Source organism: Branchiostoma lanceolatum, chromosome 1, assembly GCF_035083965.1.
Source record: "Branchiostoma lanceolatum isolate klBraLanc5 chromosome 1, klBraLanc5.hap2, whole genome shotgun sequence".
NCBI lineage: Eukaryota > Metazoa > Chordata > Leptocardii > Amphioxiformes > Branchiostomatidae > Branchiostoma > Branchiostoma lanceolatum.
The window spans coordinates 11,917,665-11,938,595 of NC_089722.1; the positions used below are offsets into that span (position 1 = coordinate 11,917,665).

Sequence of the window (20,931 nt, forward strand, 5' to 3'; positions counted from 1 at the left end):
TACCACGTTCTTGTAAGTTTATACCCAAAACTTTGGGATGGGGGATGGTTAAAATAGTGATGCATTATTTTTTTTGAGATCAGCAGTTCTTGCCAGCTTAGCAGTAGTTTGTCAGCATATTTTCCACATTTCTCTCCAAAACTCCCTTCCTATACTCCTTCCTTAGATTAGTTCAGTATCTGCACTAAAGCCTACACAGAAATCACATGAAATGTTACATTTCTTCTCAAAAACTTTATTTGTAGTCCACTAGTCATCATAGCTTGGTAGACTATAGTTAGTGAGAATACATCAGCTCCTCCTAGTGGTCATTACAGTACTGCAACTCACTATTAGCCAAATAGTTGCATGATCAGCATATACAACGGCCTGGTAGCGCTCCATCAAGGCACAACTCTCTTTCTCCTCACTGTTATGTTAGGGGACATATCAATCCTAACACAGAAATATGGCTACTTGTAGAATATCTGACAGTACCAGGCTCACCTACGCCTGTGGTACGTACAAATGTATATGCATTAGGCAAGTAACATTGTTCTCTTTCAAGTTAGGAAGAGAATCATTATGGCAATTTGTAATCCCTACTGACTTTGTAATGTTATGTACCTCTATATCCCACTGTAGATCTACAGGAATGTATTTCTGTAACCAAACTCTGCTGACCACTGCAACATCTAGTCTGTACCTCATTTCCAAGACCTCAAATGGCATGTGAAGCATTCCACCATATGGCACAACATACAGTATTCATATTTCTTAATATCTCCTTCAAATTGAAAAGTTACAATATAATTCTCAAAGGCATATAATCAATACCGTATCTGTACATCATTCAAGACACACTTTTGGTGTAACTTATCTGATTCAGCTTCACAGGCACAGTTAGTAGTCATTATATTACAGCATTGAAGCAGTTGTCACACCCATATGTAAGCCCTGCATATCTAACTTCAAGTGTTTTCTACCTTGAAGGCTATCTTAAGAAGATCCCTTTATGGCTTTATTCTGTAATTCATATCAAATGGAAGAAGTCAAATATAATGGCAGTACAAATCTGTCCCTTGCTACCCATCATGACCATGCTGTAATCCTACAAGCTACATTGTAACTTCATCATATTGTGAAGAAATGTGCAGGCAGTTAATTTACTTATAATTATTATGTAATAGTGCTCAGCTCAGCTTCAAACTTCTTGAATTTTTCTTCCATACTTGGTGGACAAGTTTAGAAATCTTAGACATACATGTATGTAAAGAATTCCTATACATTAAGTGTTTGTCTGTTTCTTATAACCTCCCTGAGTTTTTGCATTGCACATTGTAATTGTCAAGTTCTGAAATGAGTTTGGAACAGGATGGACTAGTATGAAGAAATAGGTAAATATATTCTTTCTGTAAAACCAATTATTCGAATCCGCTTTTAGAAATATTGTGATGAAAACTAATTGTTTTCATTTGTTCTAAATTTGTGTTTCACAAAACTTCATTGCAAACATTACTATTTGGAATTAAACCAGTGTGAAAGGCCTGTATGGATGGGTTTGGGGGCAATACAATTTTCTTGAAGATATTTAATTTACAAACTGCATATCAAAACATTGTACGGAATTTTTGCACTTAATTTCTGCCAAATATATAGACCTCCTATAACTCTATATATCATAAATATCTCTGAATATGTCTCCTTTTAACAGTATCAGCCAGCTGATGCTACACTGGATTTCTTCCAGAAATTGCAATTAGTTAATAGAGATTTGTTAAAGGAATGTTGTAACAGTCTCCAATCTTATGTTTACATATTTCTTGATTATGTCTGAGTCTTCTAATATCCCGTAACGGTACCAAAAAAAATGGACTGTTGAAAGTCACAGTAAGTCTGAGTGTCACAGTGTCTCTGAGTCGATGTCTTGCTGTTGGTACTGGTTCAGTCAGATACGTTCTCTTCTCAAGGCCGCCTTTCTTTCATGGTCCCTCCTAAGGATTGTAACAAATCACACTGAATTTTAGTTTTGCTTTCTGAATTCAGCTGAAACAAAAAAATTCAATTTGCAGCTGATTTTCTAATTCCAAAGTTTGAAGGCGTTAAACCAGATAGTGAGTGAGTGTGGTGCTTACCCATACATCATCTCATCGGCTGGGTTTACACACACGTTTTCCAACTGGACTCGGAGTCGAGTTGGACTTGGAGACAGCTGGGTTGCCTTTGATTGAAGTGGAATTCTGTATGTAGTGTAAAAAGTATGTTCACAATCAAAAAGTTCACAAAGGCTGACAATGTTGTTAATGATAGTAGCACAACTATCAAATTGAACGTAAATGTAGCATACTTAGTTCCTGTATTAGAGTGCATGTGCTTGATTTTGTTTTCTTATCTAACATTAATGATCATAGTGTAACTAAGGTAATTAAGAAATTCAATCAAAAGTAAATTAACATGAATGACAATTATGGTTTTCAAACTGTTATCACAGCTGACATGAACATAAACATAAATAAATCCCATGTACCATGGCTATACACCGGTGTACACTCTGGTAGAAGGTTGGGTATCAAACAGGTATGAACTGTTAAGGAATTCTTTTGGACTAGGAATGTCAAAAATCATGTATAGATAACAATGATGCAGACTACATTTTTGGTAACAACTTAGAACAAACAATTCACACGTCATTCAAGCCAACATTGATGGTTGAAAGGATACGATTCTTGAAAGTAGTGTCATGTATCAAGCAGCCCCCTTCCCTGCTGCACTTGTGTTGTAGTGGAGGCTGATGACATTTTCTTGAATCCATAGGTGGAACTGTTGAATGTGTAGTCCAATGGTCAGTGATCCTGCCTCTAGAACTCAAGAGTTCAGGAGTTCGAATCCCGGCTGTTGTTCTCACCCAACATGCACGCTGATGGAAAGGGTTGCAGTCCTTAGGACAAGTTCTGCCATGTTCATTATATGTGTTAAAAAGAGCTAGGAGAATTTCCCCAGTACAATGTACCAGACTATATCGTACAATACCTTATCATCATCATCTGTTGATCCTGGGGGACTGGGTCAGTCCATTCATCACTGAGCTCCACACCATTCGATCAGCCAGAGCTGCTCCCAGGTCCTATATTACTCAGGTCCTCCATGTCTGTGTTTTGGGGCCATATACATGTTGCAAGATGGGCTCAACTGGTGTAAAAACTGCTTATGATGCCCACTCTTAAAGACCATCATCCCCATGAAGTTGTCAGTCTCTCAATCCTTCTACAAACAGAGGCTGTTGATTCATGGTTCAGCTTTTCATGTCTTGTTCCCAAAACCTTGTTCCAAGTTCTACTGTGTAGGAATGCATAGTTGTATCAAGGAGGTTAACCTCCTTGGTTGTATGGAATGTTTATGGCTGAGGAAATCGTCCTAAGGTATGGTCCCTGCCTGAGCCATCAAGTAGTTAGCATAAACTGCCAATTGTCTCTTGCATTGCAAGGTACTTGGGAGCTTCTTGTGAGCTCTGCAGTTGCAATACTGTAAATGCAGAAATGTTTGCTGTCACAGTGGTTTTGTGTTCGCGGTTTTTGCGGTGAACTCTTAAAAGCAAACTTAAAACCAGTGCAAAAAGCCGTACCATTGTGTGACTGTAGCGGTACTATTGTTTCAAAAGCGAACTCAAAACCACCGCAAACACTCCATTTTCTCCCTATTACGAAATCAAATCCCAGTGCACATTTCTGCATTTACAGTAGTTTGGTCATCTTCCACAGGTTTAACAGAAATGACAGTGATGAAACAGGTTCAGGTTAACAGTAACAACATTTTTGCTTTTGTTCTGATGTTCTCTGACATGTTGCTTTTATCGCATATTTAATTCTTTTCTAATTTTTTTTCAAAGATGTCTCTCATTATAAATATAGATTATGATGATGATTTTCGTCCATCGTTGTAGATAATATATCTACAAAAATTACATTCATTGCATATAATAGCTTGTTGCAACCTTAAAGAATACTTCACCATTGACTATATACTTCATAAACCAAAGTTCGTTGTTATACTTTCTGGTATGATGTTCTGCTCAGTTGCCACTACTAAGTTTAAGAGTTTAAAATCATTCTACTCTTAGCACCTTGCTACTGTCCTTGCAGTTGCTGCTGACATTTCTGGCACAGCCCATTGAACCATGCATTACCAGGTCTCCCACATTTTGGGCAGACAGGTCCATTATCTGACACAGGAGGTTCTACTTCATTGTGCCTATTTGGTGAAGAAGAATGGGATTGTCTTGGCACAGACACTGATCCTCCAGCCCTGAGGACATTCTGTGGTACTTCAAGACCACCTGTTTCATTGCTATGGGAGACATTTTGGGATGGATAGTGGTGGTGAACATGTAGGTGTTCAACAGGCCCATTAAAAGTGAGTGATATTGGTGCAATTGAAGAGATGGAGGGTGGCTGGCTATATGAGCAGAACTGCTGAGATGTGTTGTTAGGGATAGAGTGAGGCTCTTGTTGTCGTTGTTGGGGGCTTCCATTTGGAGCATGCACACTGCAGTAGTAGCCGTTTTCTCTTAGGGCATTCCTCTTGCAGGCCTTGGTCAAACATGTCCGCACTTTTGGCTCCTGTGCGAAGTGCATGTCTGCAGCTGGCTGAGCAGGTGATGGAGCTGTCATGGAGGTGTTGGGACTCCTACAGCTGTCTGCTCCACCTGCAAAATGTGAACTTCAAGGTTTGTTCTAGATCTGTTTACACCAGACTAAGAAAGGTTATGTGCAGACTACAGGGCAACAGTTTAGATACTGAAAAACCTACAATGTATCATAATGATTGTCTCTTGAATCCTAATGTATACATCATATGGACATCTACATTGTATAACATGCTAAGTTTGAATAACTGTTGAATATCAACAGCTTGGCTTTGACTATAAACAGCTTAGGAATGATAGTCTATGACTATAAGAACAATAAAATGTGAGGACCTGGTATTTGGATGCAAAAACTTTCCTAATAATAAAAGATGTCCATTGCAGTTATAAGATATAATGCATTCTTCTAGATCTGTTATCAGGTTGTTTGGTTGCATTGCATGTGTTGAGTGGTGGTTAAGATATTTTTTATGTGTAAATCATCTGAGGAAACTCACCACCATTGGCAGTCTGACTGTTCCTTCTTTCCAGATGAGAGAAGCATTCAGGGCAGAGAGCTCCATGTACACTTTCATCCACTACCCCCTCACAACCTGGAGCTGTACAAGTCTGGATAGCATTGGAAGAGGCTCTGACTACTCTCATTGGTGTGGTTTCAGGACTGTCACTTTGATATGGTGCTAGCGTAGCAGAGCGCTGTGTTTCATGTGTGCTCTGAGGCCTCTGAGGCTTTGGTTTTGTTGGCTGCCCTCCCCTCTTCTTGTTGACAGCTCTACCAATTTTTACGGGTGTGTCCGGCCTGTTGTTGCCCTGTAGAGATAATTCTCTCTCTCTCATTCTTTTCTTCCTCTTTCTCTCCTCTGCTGAGTTCTGTCTTTGGCATTTCATACAGTATCCTCCATTCTGGCGACTTGGAGAGACTTTACAATCTTCGGTTTTACAGGTGGGTTGGTAACTTGGGGTAGAGGAGGGCCCAGGATTTCTTTTCACTGCTGCTGCATAACTTGGTTTGGCTTCTGCACTCATCCGCCTCCTCCCATCTTTTTGATGACGTGTTTGGTCATGGTAGGTCCCGACATCTGCACTCACAGATTCATTGTTTGAGACATTCTGGTTTCTGGTGTTTGGATTCTGGTTTCTGCTTCTTGGGGTACTGTGAATGACTGGTGGGGAGGCTGGACCATTAGAAAGTTGACCTTCCCCACCTGCACCCTGTTCCTGTGACCTTCCAAAGTTGTCCCCATTAGTATTAGAAATAGGGGCAACATTCTCTTGTAATGGAAATGGCTGTGCACAGTCAGGTAGTGCCAATCCCATCTGGCCTGGGCTCACCACTGTTGCAGTTTGTTCCCCTTGCTGAAGTTTCATCCTCAAGAAGCTCTCATCCAGCGGACTGTGACTTGCTTGTAGTCCATCCATGTCCTCTGTACATGGTACAGGCATGCTTTCGGATATTAAAGTGGCTTTGGCCAGGGGCCGTACAATGCTGACTGGCTTCTGAAATGAAGACAGGTCATGACAGCCATTCCTTTGCTGGGGAGTTCCTTGCCAATCACGCTCAATAAAGTCCTTGAAGAGGTTTAGATGGTCTGGGAGAGGAATGATATCAAGTCCAGCAAGCAGTGTGTTGTTGCTACTGTCTTCAGCTGGAATGATGTTGAGATACTCAGCCAGCACATCTCTACCCTCCTCCTCAGGGAGAATGTACTGAACTGGCAGCCTCTCCCCATTCTGCCTCATCAAGGGGATGGTCTGTGGTGGCTGGTGTGCAGATGGAGAGACACCATTCTGTGGCAGTGTCTGCGTCGTGAGCAGAGGAGTGAAGTGTTGGTTGTTGTAGGCCAGGAGAACTGGGGAGCGGACACATTCTGCTGGTGCATGTAGGAGAGGAAGGTAGATGCCCCCAAATGGGATCGGAGCCCAAGAGTTTCCTTCAGCATCTCGGACTGAGGTGTCAGCAGAGACCACGATAGGACGACGCAATATGTTGGCGAGGACAAAGATGTGGAATTCTTCAAGCGGCCTGTACCTGGTCTGGTTGGGTTCACTTTCGTTTTGAGCTGCGGAGGCCATCTGAACCATGGTGTTCCATTCGCCATCCCACTGCTGCAAGGCAGGATTGGCTGTAAGTTCTAAGGGACTGTACAATATTTAGTGAGGGGGAGCTGCACAAGAGGGAAGGGCCACTGAACTTTTTTTTGGCCTGGGACGAGGGTCATTGAAATTCTTTTTGAGAGGGGGAGAGGGCCATTGAAAAAATTTTGTTCAATTTTCCTCAACAAGTTTTTTCCTTTCAGACAGTAAATAGCATATAAGAGGGTTCAAGATGTCAACATCTTCGGGGGTGGAGGGGGTTGGGGATGCCCTCGGACCGCCTTACAAAGCTTGCGCCTAGCGGCGCAAAATAATTGGGCCTTTGGCCCTCCAAGGACGGCCTTCAGACATCAGTCTGGCGGAAAAATGGATGCCAATCGGCGATTCCATACTCGTATTGAGTTTACAAACACTATAGAAATATTTCAGTAATTGATATATCTAAATACCGTACAGTCTCCAAGTGGGTATACTAAGTTCTTCCTAATTCATTGTGTATGGCAAGTAAATTCACATAATTCTAGAATGATATTGGACAAGGTAGTGTGATGTATATTTACTTGCCATATACAATGTTCTATCAATATCCCATTTTCACAGCCTGATAAAATCATATACCCCAATAGAACATGGACCATGAATATAACATTGGGATGAGTAGGCTGTATTCTAACGTTATTTCTTATATCAAACAAATTCAAGCCAACTGATTTTTTCCTTGCTCTAATCTACAGAGCAACTTGGGACACACAACTACATGTAAACTTGGCACAAAATATTTGAAAGTTAAATTTGATCAAGGACATTATATAGTGTGGACATCTTGATTTGATCAACCACTTTTTTACTTTATCATCTGTATAGAATTATGTATGATTGGAAAACCCGTTTATTACCCTTCACAATGATACCAAATTTATTATGATCTTACATTCACAAGTCGAACACCAGAACTGAATATGTGAATGAGTCACAAATTACAGACATACTGAAACTCCCATGCTAACATAGTGTCTGATATTGGCAGTGGAATTTTGGGACTTTTTGGGTGACCAAAAGCAAACCTCAGTTCAGTCGAACCGCAGAGCTCTATGCGCATCCGTTCTGCGCAGCCTTCTCTAAGACGGCGTTCGCCGGGTCACGGCCGGACCTGGGTTGGACCCTGTTGCATGGGTGTAAACAACTACCTGTGGTGCAAGAAAAAGACCTCAGACCTACATAATGTTTATACTTTTTCATATCTGTAGGACTTGCCCAGTGCAGCTATGTAGATATTTCGTGTATTGCAAAATGACAGCGGCCGCGGTGGCTTTCGAAACATTAGCAATTTTTGGTCAATTTATCTGTGCTCATCTTCTTTACAGTTCACCTAGATCCAACTAGCTAATCACATAGTGCGATAGTCCATCTCTTCACCTTTAAATAGATACCAAAATACCTTGGTTTATTTGAGGAGCAACGGGTTTGCCCCCAAAAAAACTGCGACCACATGCAAATCATGGTGGTGAAATTCGAGCCTGGGCGTATCTACCGATACACACTATCCTGCGTTTTGGTTACATTTTGATACATTTCGCAAGGTGTCATAAAACTTACGTTTTGGTTTTAGAAGCTGCATGAGCACGGCTACCACATGCAATAGAAGAAGCTACATGATAATAGTCAAATACGCACAGACAGAGGGTTTTAGTACTAGATAGTGACTTAGTAAAAATTGTCAAATTTGAAGTCAATAGTTTCGAACTCCAGCGTTCGACCGATGGAACCAAGACGGTACGTTCGATTTTTTGAGCCGCGGGGTCAGGCGAGTTCAGGCGTAGTGTTGCAACTATCAGTCGGTGTGTGGAGAAGTTTAGAAAAGACTAACGTCTAATTCTTGCAGTTGCAGATACATTTTCTGAAAAAGATTGACATTATTCAGAAGCCAGAAAAAGTGGGATTCTTGTGCACGTATGCCAATATTAGTACATAATGTGTACGTTTTGCAAATCAAAGTGAAAGGACACTGTGTTCAATTTCTCATTCAGAAAAAGGACGCCATAAAACTGACATGATGTTCGTTTTTTTGGGGGCAAACCCGTTGCTCCTAAAATTAACCAAGGAACTTTGGTATCAATTTAAAGCTGAAGATATGACTATCATGCTGTGGAAATAGCTAATTGGATCTAGGTGAGCTGTAAAAAAGACGAGCACAAATAAAGTGACCAAAAATTGCTCATGTTTAGAACGCCACAGCGCTCGCTGATATTTTGTAATGCGCAAATAATCTGAATTGCTGTACTGGACAAATCCCGTAGATTTGAAAAAGTATATACATTATATAGGTCTGAGGTATTTTTGCTGCACGACAGGCTCTTGTTTACACCCATGCAACGGGGTCAAATCCAGACGCGGCAAATACGCTATCTTAGAGAATAACGCGTTCTAGAGTGACCTGCGGTTCGACTGAGTTTCGGAAGAAATTTCTCCTTTTTTTCTTCGCGACCTGCTGACAGAAGTAGAACCTGAAGCTCAACCCACGAATGTACCATGGTATATCATGGCAACAGGAACTAAAAACAGGCCCCAGCATAATTCCGGACAAACACTTTAATTCCAGGAAACTTAAATTATTTTATGTGTAAGTTTGATATATTGAAGGATAATGAATATGTAGGTTGCAATTAGACGGCTCCAGGAACAAAGCCAATTCTAAAGAATTCTGGAGAATTCTATTTCTTCAAAACCCGGAATTCGAGCTCAGGTTCCTAGAATTCTGGCAGACTTCTGGCTCAGAGACGGTAATCTGGCAGAATTGGCTTTATTCCTGGAGACATCTAACTGCAACCTACATATTCATTATCCTTTAATATATCATACTTCATATCAATTCATTTGATTATTCTATTTTGAAATGATTAAGGTTTTCCGGGATTAAATTGTTTGTCCAGAATTATACTGGGCCTTTTAAAATATCAAGCGTTCTAATGATACATGTATATACCAGTAATGCAATACATTTCATAAATTATTCGTAAGGATATCATCAGCCGAAATTAATTTTCTGAACTTCTTGCGCCGAATTTAGAAACATACCCCCGGCTCATAGTTCACTCCACCAATGGGAACCCCTGGCACGGTTGCATCTCTGGCTCTTCTCTGATGAGCCCATCGCTTCCTTAGTGCACCCCTATCATCCTGCATGGCACGGTCCAGGTACCTCCTCAGGTTTAGCTTCTTGTCTTGAACTCCCCACATGTACAGGGAGACAGCATGGAGAAGGCAGTTCCCATCTCCTACAGAAATTCAACAAATTTAAGGCAAGATGATCTGAGCTTAATAGATATTCACAACGAAATCATACACTTCAGACACTTTATTTTACTAGTATGACAACAGAAGTGTTGTCTTCTCATGCCTTGGGTCCTACCATGATGCTAACATGTAACAACCTTCCTCATCACTCACATGGGTAAATTATAATCTTCAAGCAAACCCTGGCAAAAAGTATTAAAATACAGGTCGATAGATTTTTTCCAGATTGTTTTGCCGCCCCATCCCCGTTTTCCCCATAACAGTCCTCAAAAGACACTAGATCAATGATTAGACTTACCAATTGTTTGTATTGCAGTAAGCCAAGTTCCCTCCCAATAGTTGATGATTCCAGCCTGCACTAGGTGCTGTAGCATTTCCATATCCTCCAGAGTTCCTACTATGGCTGTATGGATGCCTTGTCTTTGCTCAGCATGAAGCAATTGGCTAGTAAATTTGTTCAGTTCCATAATGCCTCTTCCCAATTCTAGCCTGACTCTCAGGTGAATTCGCTCTGCCTTTTCCATATTTACAGAGGACAGAGACCCCATATTTACCATTTTGGTTCTTCAGACTCTAATAACAATTATGGTAACTGCTTGAATTTATACTGTCATGCTAAAAGGTTGAACCGGAAAATGGCGTCTACAAACAAGACTTTAGTTGGTTAAAAAGCGAGAATGAGAAGAGTTTTTTTTGTATTCTTTTAGTTGTGCACTTTTGCAAAAAGTCTTTAAAACTGCCCTCAGAAATCTGTCACGCTTTTTTAAGAAATTTAGACTTTATAAAATACTATCCCCTGTATATTAAATATCCAATTCAATGTTGAATACATTTTTTTGGAGTCTAAATAAATGTTTTGTTCTAGTTAGAGGCAAGACTGGCGACGTGTTAGGTCAAACTGCAAAGAAGGAGAAAACTTAAGTTAAGGTCACTAAATAAACAAAAATAATGTAAGGCAATTGTGGTGTCAGTATACCATGGTATGCTATAACAATAAAAAGACATTGACATGGCGACAGTGGTCTCTGTTGGAGCTTTTTTTTTTTTTAGCCCACATGCAAATAAGGACCTCATTTGCAAAAAAATATATCAGTTGATCACCCTTTCTACCAAATAATGGTGCACACACCAATTCTTCTGTGACGGGCACGTGATAGTGCATGGTACAAAAGTGACGAAAGGGTTTCAAGTGTTGAGGTTTGAGTTCACATTTCTAATAATCTGATGTGAAATGACATCAAATACCAATACCAACCCTATCCCAACCATACTCTAACCCTACACTACTCTAACCTTACCCCAAACCCTAACCTATCCCTAACCTGAAGCTTTACCTTAAACTCTACCCTAACCCTACCCTAACAGTACATGTTGCACTTGTGGAATCAAGAATATGCAAATGAGTCTATGTAAAATTTGCACCTAGATAGTGAGAATCAATTGTCGGCTACACGTTGAAAAAACGATTCTAACCCTAACCCCCCCCCCCCCCCCCCCGAGGAGAGCCAAGGAGTAGATCATCACATGCTGTCATCCGATGTCCAACTAACTATATAAGAGAGTACTATCAGATTGAGATGTAGAACTGTCAAATGATTTCCAATCTGACATCCCTCACTCTAAACATAACTTTAACTCTAACCCTAACATTAACTCGATCCCTAACCCTAAATCTACAGACCTACTCTAACCCCCCAAACTTTACTTCTAGCCCTAACACTAAATCTAACCCTAACATTAAATCTAACCCTAACCCAAACTTTAACTCTTACCCTAACCTTAACTCTAACCCTAACCATAACTCTAGCCCTAACTCAAACCCAAACTTTAACTCTTACCCTAACCCTAAATCTAACCCTACCCTAACCCTAACCCTAACTCTAGCCCTATCTCGAACCCTAACCTTAACTCTAGCCATAACTCTAACCCTAAATCTACACAACCCTAACCCTAACCCTAAATCCAACCCTAACCTTAACTCTAACCCTAACCCTTGCCCTAACCTTAACTCTAGTCCTAACACTAACCCAAATTTTAACTCTAACCATAACCCTACATCTAACCCTAACCTTAACTCTTACTTTAACTCTAACCCTGACCTTAACTCTAACCCTAACACTAAATCTAACCCTAAATCTACACAACCATAACTCTAACCCAAACTTTAACTCTAACCATTACACTAAATCTAACCCTAACCTTAACTCTAGCCCTAACCCAAACTTTAACTCTAACCCTCGCCCTTACCCTAACCTTAACTCTAGTCCTAACTCTAACCCAAACTTTAACTCTAACCATAACCTTACATCTAACCCTAACCTTAACTCTTACTTTAACTCTAACCCTAACTCTAGCCCTTACTATCCCTAACTCTATCCCTAAATCTAACCCTGATCCTAACCCTAACCTTAACTCTAGCCCTAACTCTAACCCTGACCTTAACTCTAACCCTAACACTAAATCTAACCCTAAATCTACACAACCATTACTTTAACTCTAACCCTAACTCTAGCCCTTACTAACCCTAACTCTATCCCTAAATCTAACCCTGATCCTAACCCTAACCTAAACTCTAGCCCTAACTCTAACCCAAACTTTAACTGTACCATTACCCTAAATCTAACCCTTACCTTAACTCTAGCCCTAACTCTAACCCTGACCTTAAGGTCTCACTTCTGTATTACTCCGAGTGGGTATGCTAAACGAGTGCATGGCCCCAAAAAATGAACGGCTGCATGAACGTGTGTGTATATTGGTGGGAAATTCCCTTTTGGCTAGGCCAACCTATCTCAAGCGTCAAACTGATGAAAGCTTGTTTGTATCTGAAGAAATTAGCAGGCAAAGTTCGGCAGCCGCGCGCGAGGTCGGACGTACACAGGCCGGGCATTGTGTGTGAATCGGTCCGGCGCTTACAGCTGGAAAGTGCCTTTGTGGGGGTGTAGCCAAGTGCAGTTTGTAATTGCTATAAAAAGAGATTGTATGTAGTGAAAATGTTGTCAATTTTTTTACATAATCTAGGGTAAATGTTCTCAACATGGAATGAAAAACATTGGCACATTTTCTATATCTTCATTACGAACGCGCCCATGTAAAACACGTATTATAACATGTAATCCTATGGGGCGAAAAAACTCATGAATGAGACCTTAGCTCTAACCCTTACACTAAATCTAACCCTAAATCTACACAACCATAAGTCTAACCCAAACTTTAACTCTAACCCTAGCCCTTACCCTAACCATAACTCTAGCCCTAACTCTAACCAAAACTTTAACTCTAACCGCAACCCTACATCTAACCCTAACCTTAACTCTTACTTTAACCGGTTAAATTGCATTCATATTGGGCAAAGATAGCTGGCTAAATTAACCAGTCAAATGTTTTAATCTTTTCTATGATAGGCTTAAGATGAATGGGGTCTAACTCTAACCCTAACCTTAACCTTAACTCTAACCCAAACTTTAACTCTAAACCCTAACCCTAACCTTAACTCTAGCCCTAACTCTAACCCAAACTTTAACTCTTAGGGCCGCTTTACACACAGTCTACTTTACCCGCACTAGTCCACTTTACCCGGACTAGTTCGCCTCCCGGTCCCAGTCTAAAGAGGAGAATCCGGTTTCTCCAGGAACCGCACCAGACCACATCCCAACCCTGGTCTAGTCCACATCAGCGGGGGGTCGATGCGGTTCCGATCTGTGTGTAAAGAGGAAACTGGCTCCGAGACCGCTTTCGGGGTCATGATAATGATATGCTAATAAGCCTGCGCTAGCAATAGAAGCATATTTTCCTAATTCTGAAACGTTTGTGCAATTGTCATTGAAAGTTTTCGAATGTTTCAAGTGCAATGGCTTGCCACCCGTGGCTGCTTCTTCTTTGGTGTTCTCCTATGACCCGATCAACGTGCCCGACTTGCAGTACAGCCAGCGAGGCTAGGACGAAAGCCGGCGGGTTCAAGCCTGGTCTTGCCTATCCCTGTACATGCGTCTCATCGTCCTTTTTTTGTTGGGCCCGTACTATTTCATATGCCAGAAAACGCTTGTAGCAAACATAAGAAATATGAGAGGAGCGACTGTAATATCTCGCACCGCGGGTGGCGCAGTGCCCTTCCGCCCGTAGGTCTAAAGACAACCGATCCGGTTCGGAACCAGTTCCGATTATCAGAACTGGACCGTGTGTAAAGCGGCCCTAACCCTAACCTTGACTCTAGCCCTAACTCTAGCCCTAACTCTAACCCAAACTTTAACTCTAACTTTAACCCTAACCTTAACTCTAGCCCTAACGTCTAACCCTAACCTTAACTCTAACCCTAACCTTGACTCTATCCCTAACTCTAACCCTAACCTTAACCCTAACCTTGACTCTATCCCTAACACTTAGACCCTAACCCTAACCTGACATCTGACAGAATGTCAGACTGAAATATCTGATGGCGGGAGGACGAATGGTAGATGTCACGTTAGAGCTCTAGGGTTTAATCTAAGAGTTAGGGTTTGGGTTAGAGTTCGAGTTGGTTAGGGCGAGTTAGAGTGAGGGATGTCAGATTGGAAATCACATCACTTCTACATCTCAATCTGACAGTACTCTCCTTGGGTTTAATACGGATGAATTGTGCAGGAATGAATGTTAGACGTCAGTTGAACATTGGACGACAGTATATGATGATCTACTCTGCTTGACTCTCTACCTTACCCTAATTGTGACACTTTGGGCACATGACAATCAGAATAAGCTAGTTCGGAGTTGCTACTACGCATGTGCAGTGTCAAGGTGAAGGCCCCGGCGACGTAAACAAGACCCGCCTGGACGTTGTTATGCAAATCAAGACAATGTGCTGTGTCAAAGGTGAAGGCCCGCCGGCTTGAAAACAGTGCTCGTCTCGACATTGTCTTGATTTGCATAACAACGTCCAGACGGGTCTTGTTTACGTCGCCGGGGCCTTCACCTTTGACACTGCACATGCGTAGTAGCAACTCCGAACTAGCTTATAGGCAACTTTTATTTTACATCAATAAAGACCGCCATAATTCTAACTTTCTTATTCATGAAACACGTTTCACATATTTCCCGAGTGATACAAGCAAAAAAGTACTCTCCATGCGTTTTTGTCGGGCTTTCTATGTTGTCCCGTTTTCTTCATGTCGCCAAGCCAAGGTATGATGGTTTGGGGGCACACACACAGCCAGAGCCGAACCTTTGCTTGCATGGAGAGTGAGCAAAAAGCTCCTTATCCGGGGCGCCACTACATGGGCACAAGTTTCTGGTTTGGCCGGCGGAGACTGCGACTATACCCGCCCAACTTTCAGCACGCCCCCGGTAATCGGCACTCCGGCGCCCGTCCGCCCCTTATCTGTCGGTCGCGGCCCCTGGATAAAACACGCCATGCGGCTACACTGAAACAACGTTAACGTTAATACAGTTAATACGCAAGAGAAAAAGACTCACCCGTTCACTAACCGACAGCGGTAGCGAGCATGTCCGTCCCACGGTCGTCGGGGAACCTCGGCAACTTGGCCTTGACAAGAACCGCCGAGCGGGCACTACGGTAGGTCCTAACGGGCCTGACATGAATTCCTAAAACCGCGACGTGACAGTCATTATGGATAATCCAGTCCAGAGGTGTACGATTTGTCCACACAGACGACACCAACTACTCTTCTCTACTGTTTTGATACTTCATATTATGAAACTTGCACACACGTGTGAAAGCTTAAGTCCACATTGAATCACTACGTAAATTATAAGCAACAGGCCCCGGACCTACCAGCAAGCTAGCGCGACCGTTGGTGTTCAGCGTTTTTATACTGCATGCATATGTAGCGGCAGCACAGCAGACATGACGTTTCGACGCTGCCGATAGCTATTGGTTAAAGATGCTATCTGCCACCAAAATATGCAAAAACGCTTTCGCGCCAAAACGCTGTTCTCCCCGCCCATTACAAGTTTTGACTACTCTCAAACTGGGGTTTTACAACAACCAGATTGGCAAAGCATCTCTATCAATTGAGATTCAAACAACTGTATATTACAACTTGAAAAGCAGTATGCAGTATTGGGACCGATTCATAGCGTTTTTATTTGCACCAGAAGGGCACACAACATATCTACAGCAGTGGTTCATGTATGTCCAGAATCCTCTTTTATACCCTCAACTCACTGCGAGCACCCCACCTCCCACGGCCATGTTTATGATGACAGGGATTCCCCCACCCTCTTATGAATATTTATTAGAGCCATATATTAGCATGTCATACATCACTGCGCAAAGATTTGTGGGAAGGTTACAGAAGGAGAGCGGACGGGCTAATGTTATGGCATGGTGTCAATCAACAAGTACCTTCAGCTCTGTAGAAAACCAAGGCTCCTTGAGAAAACTTATCTACATTGGCTGATTTCATACACCCTATGCATGTTGTAAAATTGGCACATAATTCATGAATTACTCCAACTATACTTACCGAAACTGCATTCTATTACAGGTAAATGCTTATACATTGAATTCTTCATGCCAGACATACAAGTTCAGGTGGGGTATGTCACAGACAAAATCAACAAACTGAAAATATCAATTGACTTTCAAATAGATAACTTTTAAATACACTGGCAACAATAGTGCTTTTTAGTGCTTCATACACAGTTTATCAATGGTTATAGTTAATTATCATAGTAAGCTAACTATAAGAAGGAAGAAAAAACACAAAGTTTTTAAGTAACAGTCATAAAGGGTCTTTTTTATATGCAGAACAGTACAAGGGGAAATATTCGCAGAGATTTATTTAGCTGTGTTTGCAGTTGAAACTGCCATACAGGGTTTTTCTGTAAAATGGTGAATATTCTATGTAGAGTAGTGAAGAGGTCAATGTGAAAAACAGGAACATCAAAACAACTGCAAAAATTTCCCATTTACAATATGTTTTCATAATAATACACTGGTATATGGGACAACTTTACATCTTAACATTATAATTAGCCAGAATATTCTCAACATCACAAAATCTATTGAAGAGGGTGCATCATCATATCCCACAATATAAGAAGTCTTGAGTTCAACTTGCTTCCACAACAGACACCATCTGAAAAAAAAGGAATACATTTCACATTACAAAGTTTACGGGTACTTTAATGATATACTAGTATTCATGTGGGTACTAGTACCCCTTCCCACTGATCCTTGACGATGGGGAACGAGCCATCATACTAGTACATTGCTCAATTTCATTCAAACCGAGAAAGTACCTTAACAAAATCATTGAACATGATGATGATAATTCAAACCTGTTCCTCAAAAGAAAACAACAACAAAAAAGGAAAATTATTGCTGCCCAATGATACCAAGCACTCACTATAACACATTAGATGATCTTTGAATACTTTGTATAAGACCTTTCAATAGTAACAGTCACCATACACCACTTAAATTTGTCAGACACATGTACTAGTATATCTATGTGTGAGGGGAGCAGGACAATTGCTTGGCATTTTTTAGATGACAGTTTCATAAAATCAGCATGATATCTGCAATACTTAGTACTTCACTGTTAAAAAATGCTTTGCTCGCTTATAGCAAAGGGAATAGCCTGTAAGCAGAGCTACATAATACACTATAGTCAACATGCTACGCCATATGGCATAACGCCATTACTTTCAGAGTCTATATTTCATCATAAAAGACAACATTGAGTTAAAGTAATATTTCCCTGATTGTAGTTCTAAGACTCTACCAGTCTCCACGGGTTGCTGGGAAAATAGTAGAAATTGGCAAAATAGAGTCAACTGTATGAAGGGAGTCGGCTATGGAGATAAGGTCCCAGCGACCCGTGGAGACTGGTAGAGTCTAGATACAAACTGCCACCATATCCCCAGTGCCGTAAGGCCAATGAGTTTGAAATTTCAGGGGAACTTTGCCTAAGGTACCACACCTTCCAACTATGAATAAGATACTGGAAATAGAGTTATGGTATTTTCATAATTCGTAATTATAGGATCGATATCATTTTTACAATAATTGACCTAGCAAGGTTGCTGCGTAGATCCTGGAGTAGAGAATTTTTTACAGGATGTAGTGATAGTCAGCTGCTTCAAGAATGTCTTTCCGGAAAATTAGAATACAGGGTTGCAATGTTTGACCTTATCTCCATAGCCGACTCCCTTCATACAGTTGACTCTATTTGGCCAATTTCTACTATTTTCCCAGCGACCCGTGGAGACTGGTAGAGTCTATGATTGTAGTGAAGATACAAGTACTAATGACCTAAAATACTTTGGAGGAAATCATGAAAATTGCATATTATTTCTTGTTGGGGGGATATTGAAGCAGACACACTTGTCAATCTGTATATCAATATGGCTCACTGACTAACATACATGTATACAGTAGTCTATATTTCTTGATCATATGCATAATATTTGATTTTTATCCTGTATATGATTAAGAAAGATGAGTACTAATGACTTATACTAATTTTGGGGAAACAAAGCAATTCAATACTTGCCTAGGGAATATTGAAGCTATCACATTTATGATAAGTTGGTCACCCATATTTACATGTCCTTTCAAAGTCTTTATTTTCTAATCCAGATCATGGATTGATTTGATATTTCATCACAAGCTGGAAAGATATATGTACGAATGGTTCTTACTACTTTTCCAAAAATCAGACATGGTTTTATAATTCCGGGGAATTTTTCAATGGGACTAGGTATGAATAACATAACAAATGGAAACTAGGTCAAGTTCCAAAGCATTAACTTATAATTTTGTCATCAAAATCATGGATTGACTCGAATGACATTCCCATATAAGTTGTAGGGATATACGAACTATTGATTCTAAGTACTTTTTCAAAAATCAGACATGCTTTTATCATTCCGGGGAATCTTTTAATATCAGTCGAACCGCAGAGCTCTATGCGCATCCGTTCTGCGCAGCCTTCTCTAAGACGGCGTTCGCCGGGTCACGGCCGGACCTGGGTTGGACCCTGCTGCATGGGTGTAAACAACTACCTGTGGTGCAAGAAAAAGACCTCAGACCTACATAATGTTTATACTTTTTCATATCTGTAGAACTTGCCCAGTGTAGCTATGTAGATATTTCGTGTATTGCAAAATGACAGCGGCCGCGGTGGCTTTCGAAACATTAGCAATTTTTGGTCAATTTATCTGTGCTCATCTTCTTTACAGTTCACCTAGATCCAACTAGCTAATCACATAGTGCGATAGTCCATTTCTTCACCTTTAAATAGATACCAAAATACCTTGGTTTATTTGAGGAGCAACGGGTTTGCCCCCAAAAAAACTGCGACCACATGCAAATCATGGTGGTGAAATTCGAGCCTGGGCGTATCTACCGATACACACTATCCTGCGTTTTGGTTACATTTTGATACATTTCGCAAGGTGTCATAAAACTTATGTTTTGGTTTTAGAAGCTGCATGAGCACGGCTACCACATGCAATAGAAGAAGCTACATGATATTAGTCAAATACGCACAGACAGAGGGTTTTAGTACAAGGTAGCGACTTAGTAAAAATTGTCAAATTTGAAGTCAATAGTTTCGAACTCCAGCGTTCGACCGATGGAACCAAGACGGTACGTTCGATTTTTTGAGCCGCGGGGTCAGGCGAGTTCAGGCGTAGTGTTGCAACTATCAGTCGGTGTGTGGAGAAGTTTAGAAAAGACTAACGTCTAATTCTTGCAGTTGCAAATACATTTTCTGAAAAAGATTGACATTATTCAGAAGCCAGAAAAAGTGGGATTCTTGTGCACGTATGCCAATATTAGTACATAATGTGTACGTTTTGCAAATCAAAGTGAAAGGACACTGTGTTCAATTTCTCATTCAGAAAAAGGACGCCATAAAACTGACATGTTGTTCGTTTTTTTGGGGGCAAACCCGTTGCTCCTAAAATTAACCAAGGAACTTTGGTATCAATTTAAAGCTGAAGATATGGACTATCACGCTGTGGAAATAGCTAATTGGATCTAGGTGAGCTGTAAAAAAGACGAGCACAAATAAAGTGACCAAAAATTGCTCATGTTTAGAAAGCCACAGCGCTCGCTGATATTTTGTAATGCGCAAAATATCTGAATTGCTGTACTGGGCAAATCCCGTAGATTTGAAAAAGTATATACATTATATAGGTCTGAGGTATTTTTGCTGCACGACAGGCTCTTGTTTACACCCATGCAACGGGGTCAAATCCAGACGCGGCAAATACGCTATCTTAGAGAATAACGCGTTCTAGGGTGACCTGCGGTTCGACTGTATGGGTCAGTATCAACAAGTATAGAGGTTAAATTAAGGTCAACTTCAGTTGTATTTCATCATCAAAATCATACATTAACTTCATATTCCCATATAAGTTGTAGGGATATACATACTAATGATTCTAACTAGGTATCAATGATATAACACCTGAAAAGTAGGTCAAGTTCCAAAGTGTATATTCTGTAATCAAAACCATGGATTGACTTGAAATTCCTACATAACTTGGAGACATATAAGTACTAATGATTCCAATAACTTTTCTCAAAATCAGACATGTTTTCATATTTCCGGGGAATTTTTGAATGGGACTAGGTGTCAATAATATAACACCTGAAAAGTAGGTCAAGTTCCAAAATGTATATTTTGTCATTAAAATCATGGATTAACTTGATATTCCTACATAAGTTGGATAGATATATGTACTACTGATTTTAAGAACTTTTGTCAAAATCAGACATATTCTTATAATTCCGGGGAATTTTTGAATGGGACTAGCTATAGGTGTATAATGTAAAACCTGAAAAGTAGGTCAAGTTCCAAAGTGTATAATTTTTTTTTATTCTGTAATCAAAATCATGGATTGACTTGGCATTCCAAAATAAGTTAGCATGATATAAGTACTACTGATTATAACTACTTTTTCCAAAATCAGAC

The 20,931-nt window shown here is 40.6% G+C and overlaps 1 protein-coding gene across 2 annotated transcripts; it reads right to left on the bottom strand.

Annotated features, from left to right (window-relative positions):
* Positions 1-219: 219 nt before the first annotated feature.
* LOC136434616 (uncharacterized) lies at positions 220-15,525 on the bottom strand. Of its 2 annotated transcripts, none has more exons than XM_066427531.1 (7): positions 15,467-15,525; positions 10,308-10,907; positions 9,791-9,990; positions 5,119-6,727; positions 2,507-4,681; positions 2,115-2,219; positions 220-1,973 (listed from the first exon to the last, which is right to left on the bottom strand). In XM_066427531.1, exons 2-5 carry the CDS (start codon positions 10,564-10,566, stop codon positions 4,104-4,106), a joined length of 2,646 nt encoding a protein of 881 aa, XP_066283628.1. In that variant the 5' UTR covers positions 10,567-10,907; positions 15,467-15,525; the 3' UTR covers positions 220-1,973; positions 2,115-2,219; positions 2,507-4,103. The 2 variants fall into 2 exon arrangements, with proteins under 2 accessions (XP_066283628.1, XP_066283619.1); XM_066427522.1 differs by having other exon boundaries at positions 15,455-15,525.
* Between the last annotated feature and the right edge of the window lie 5,406 nt (positions 15,526-20,931).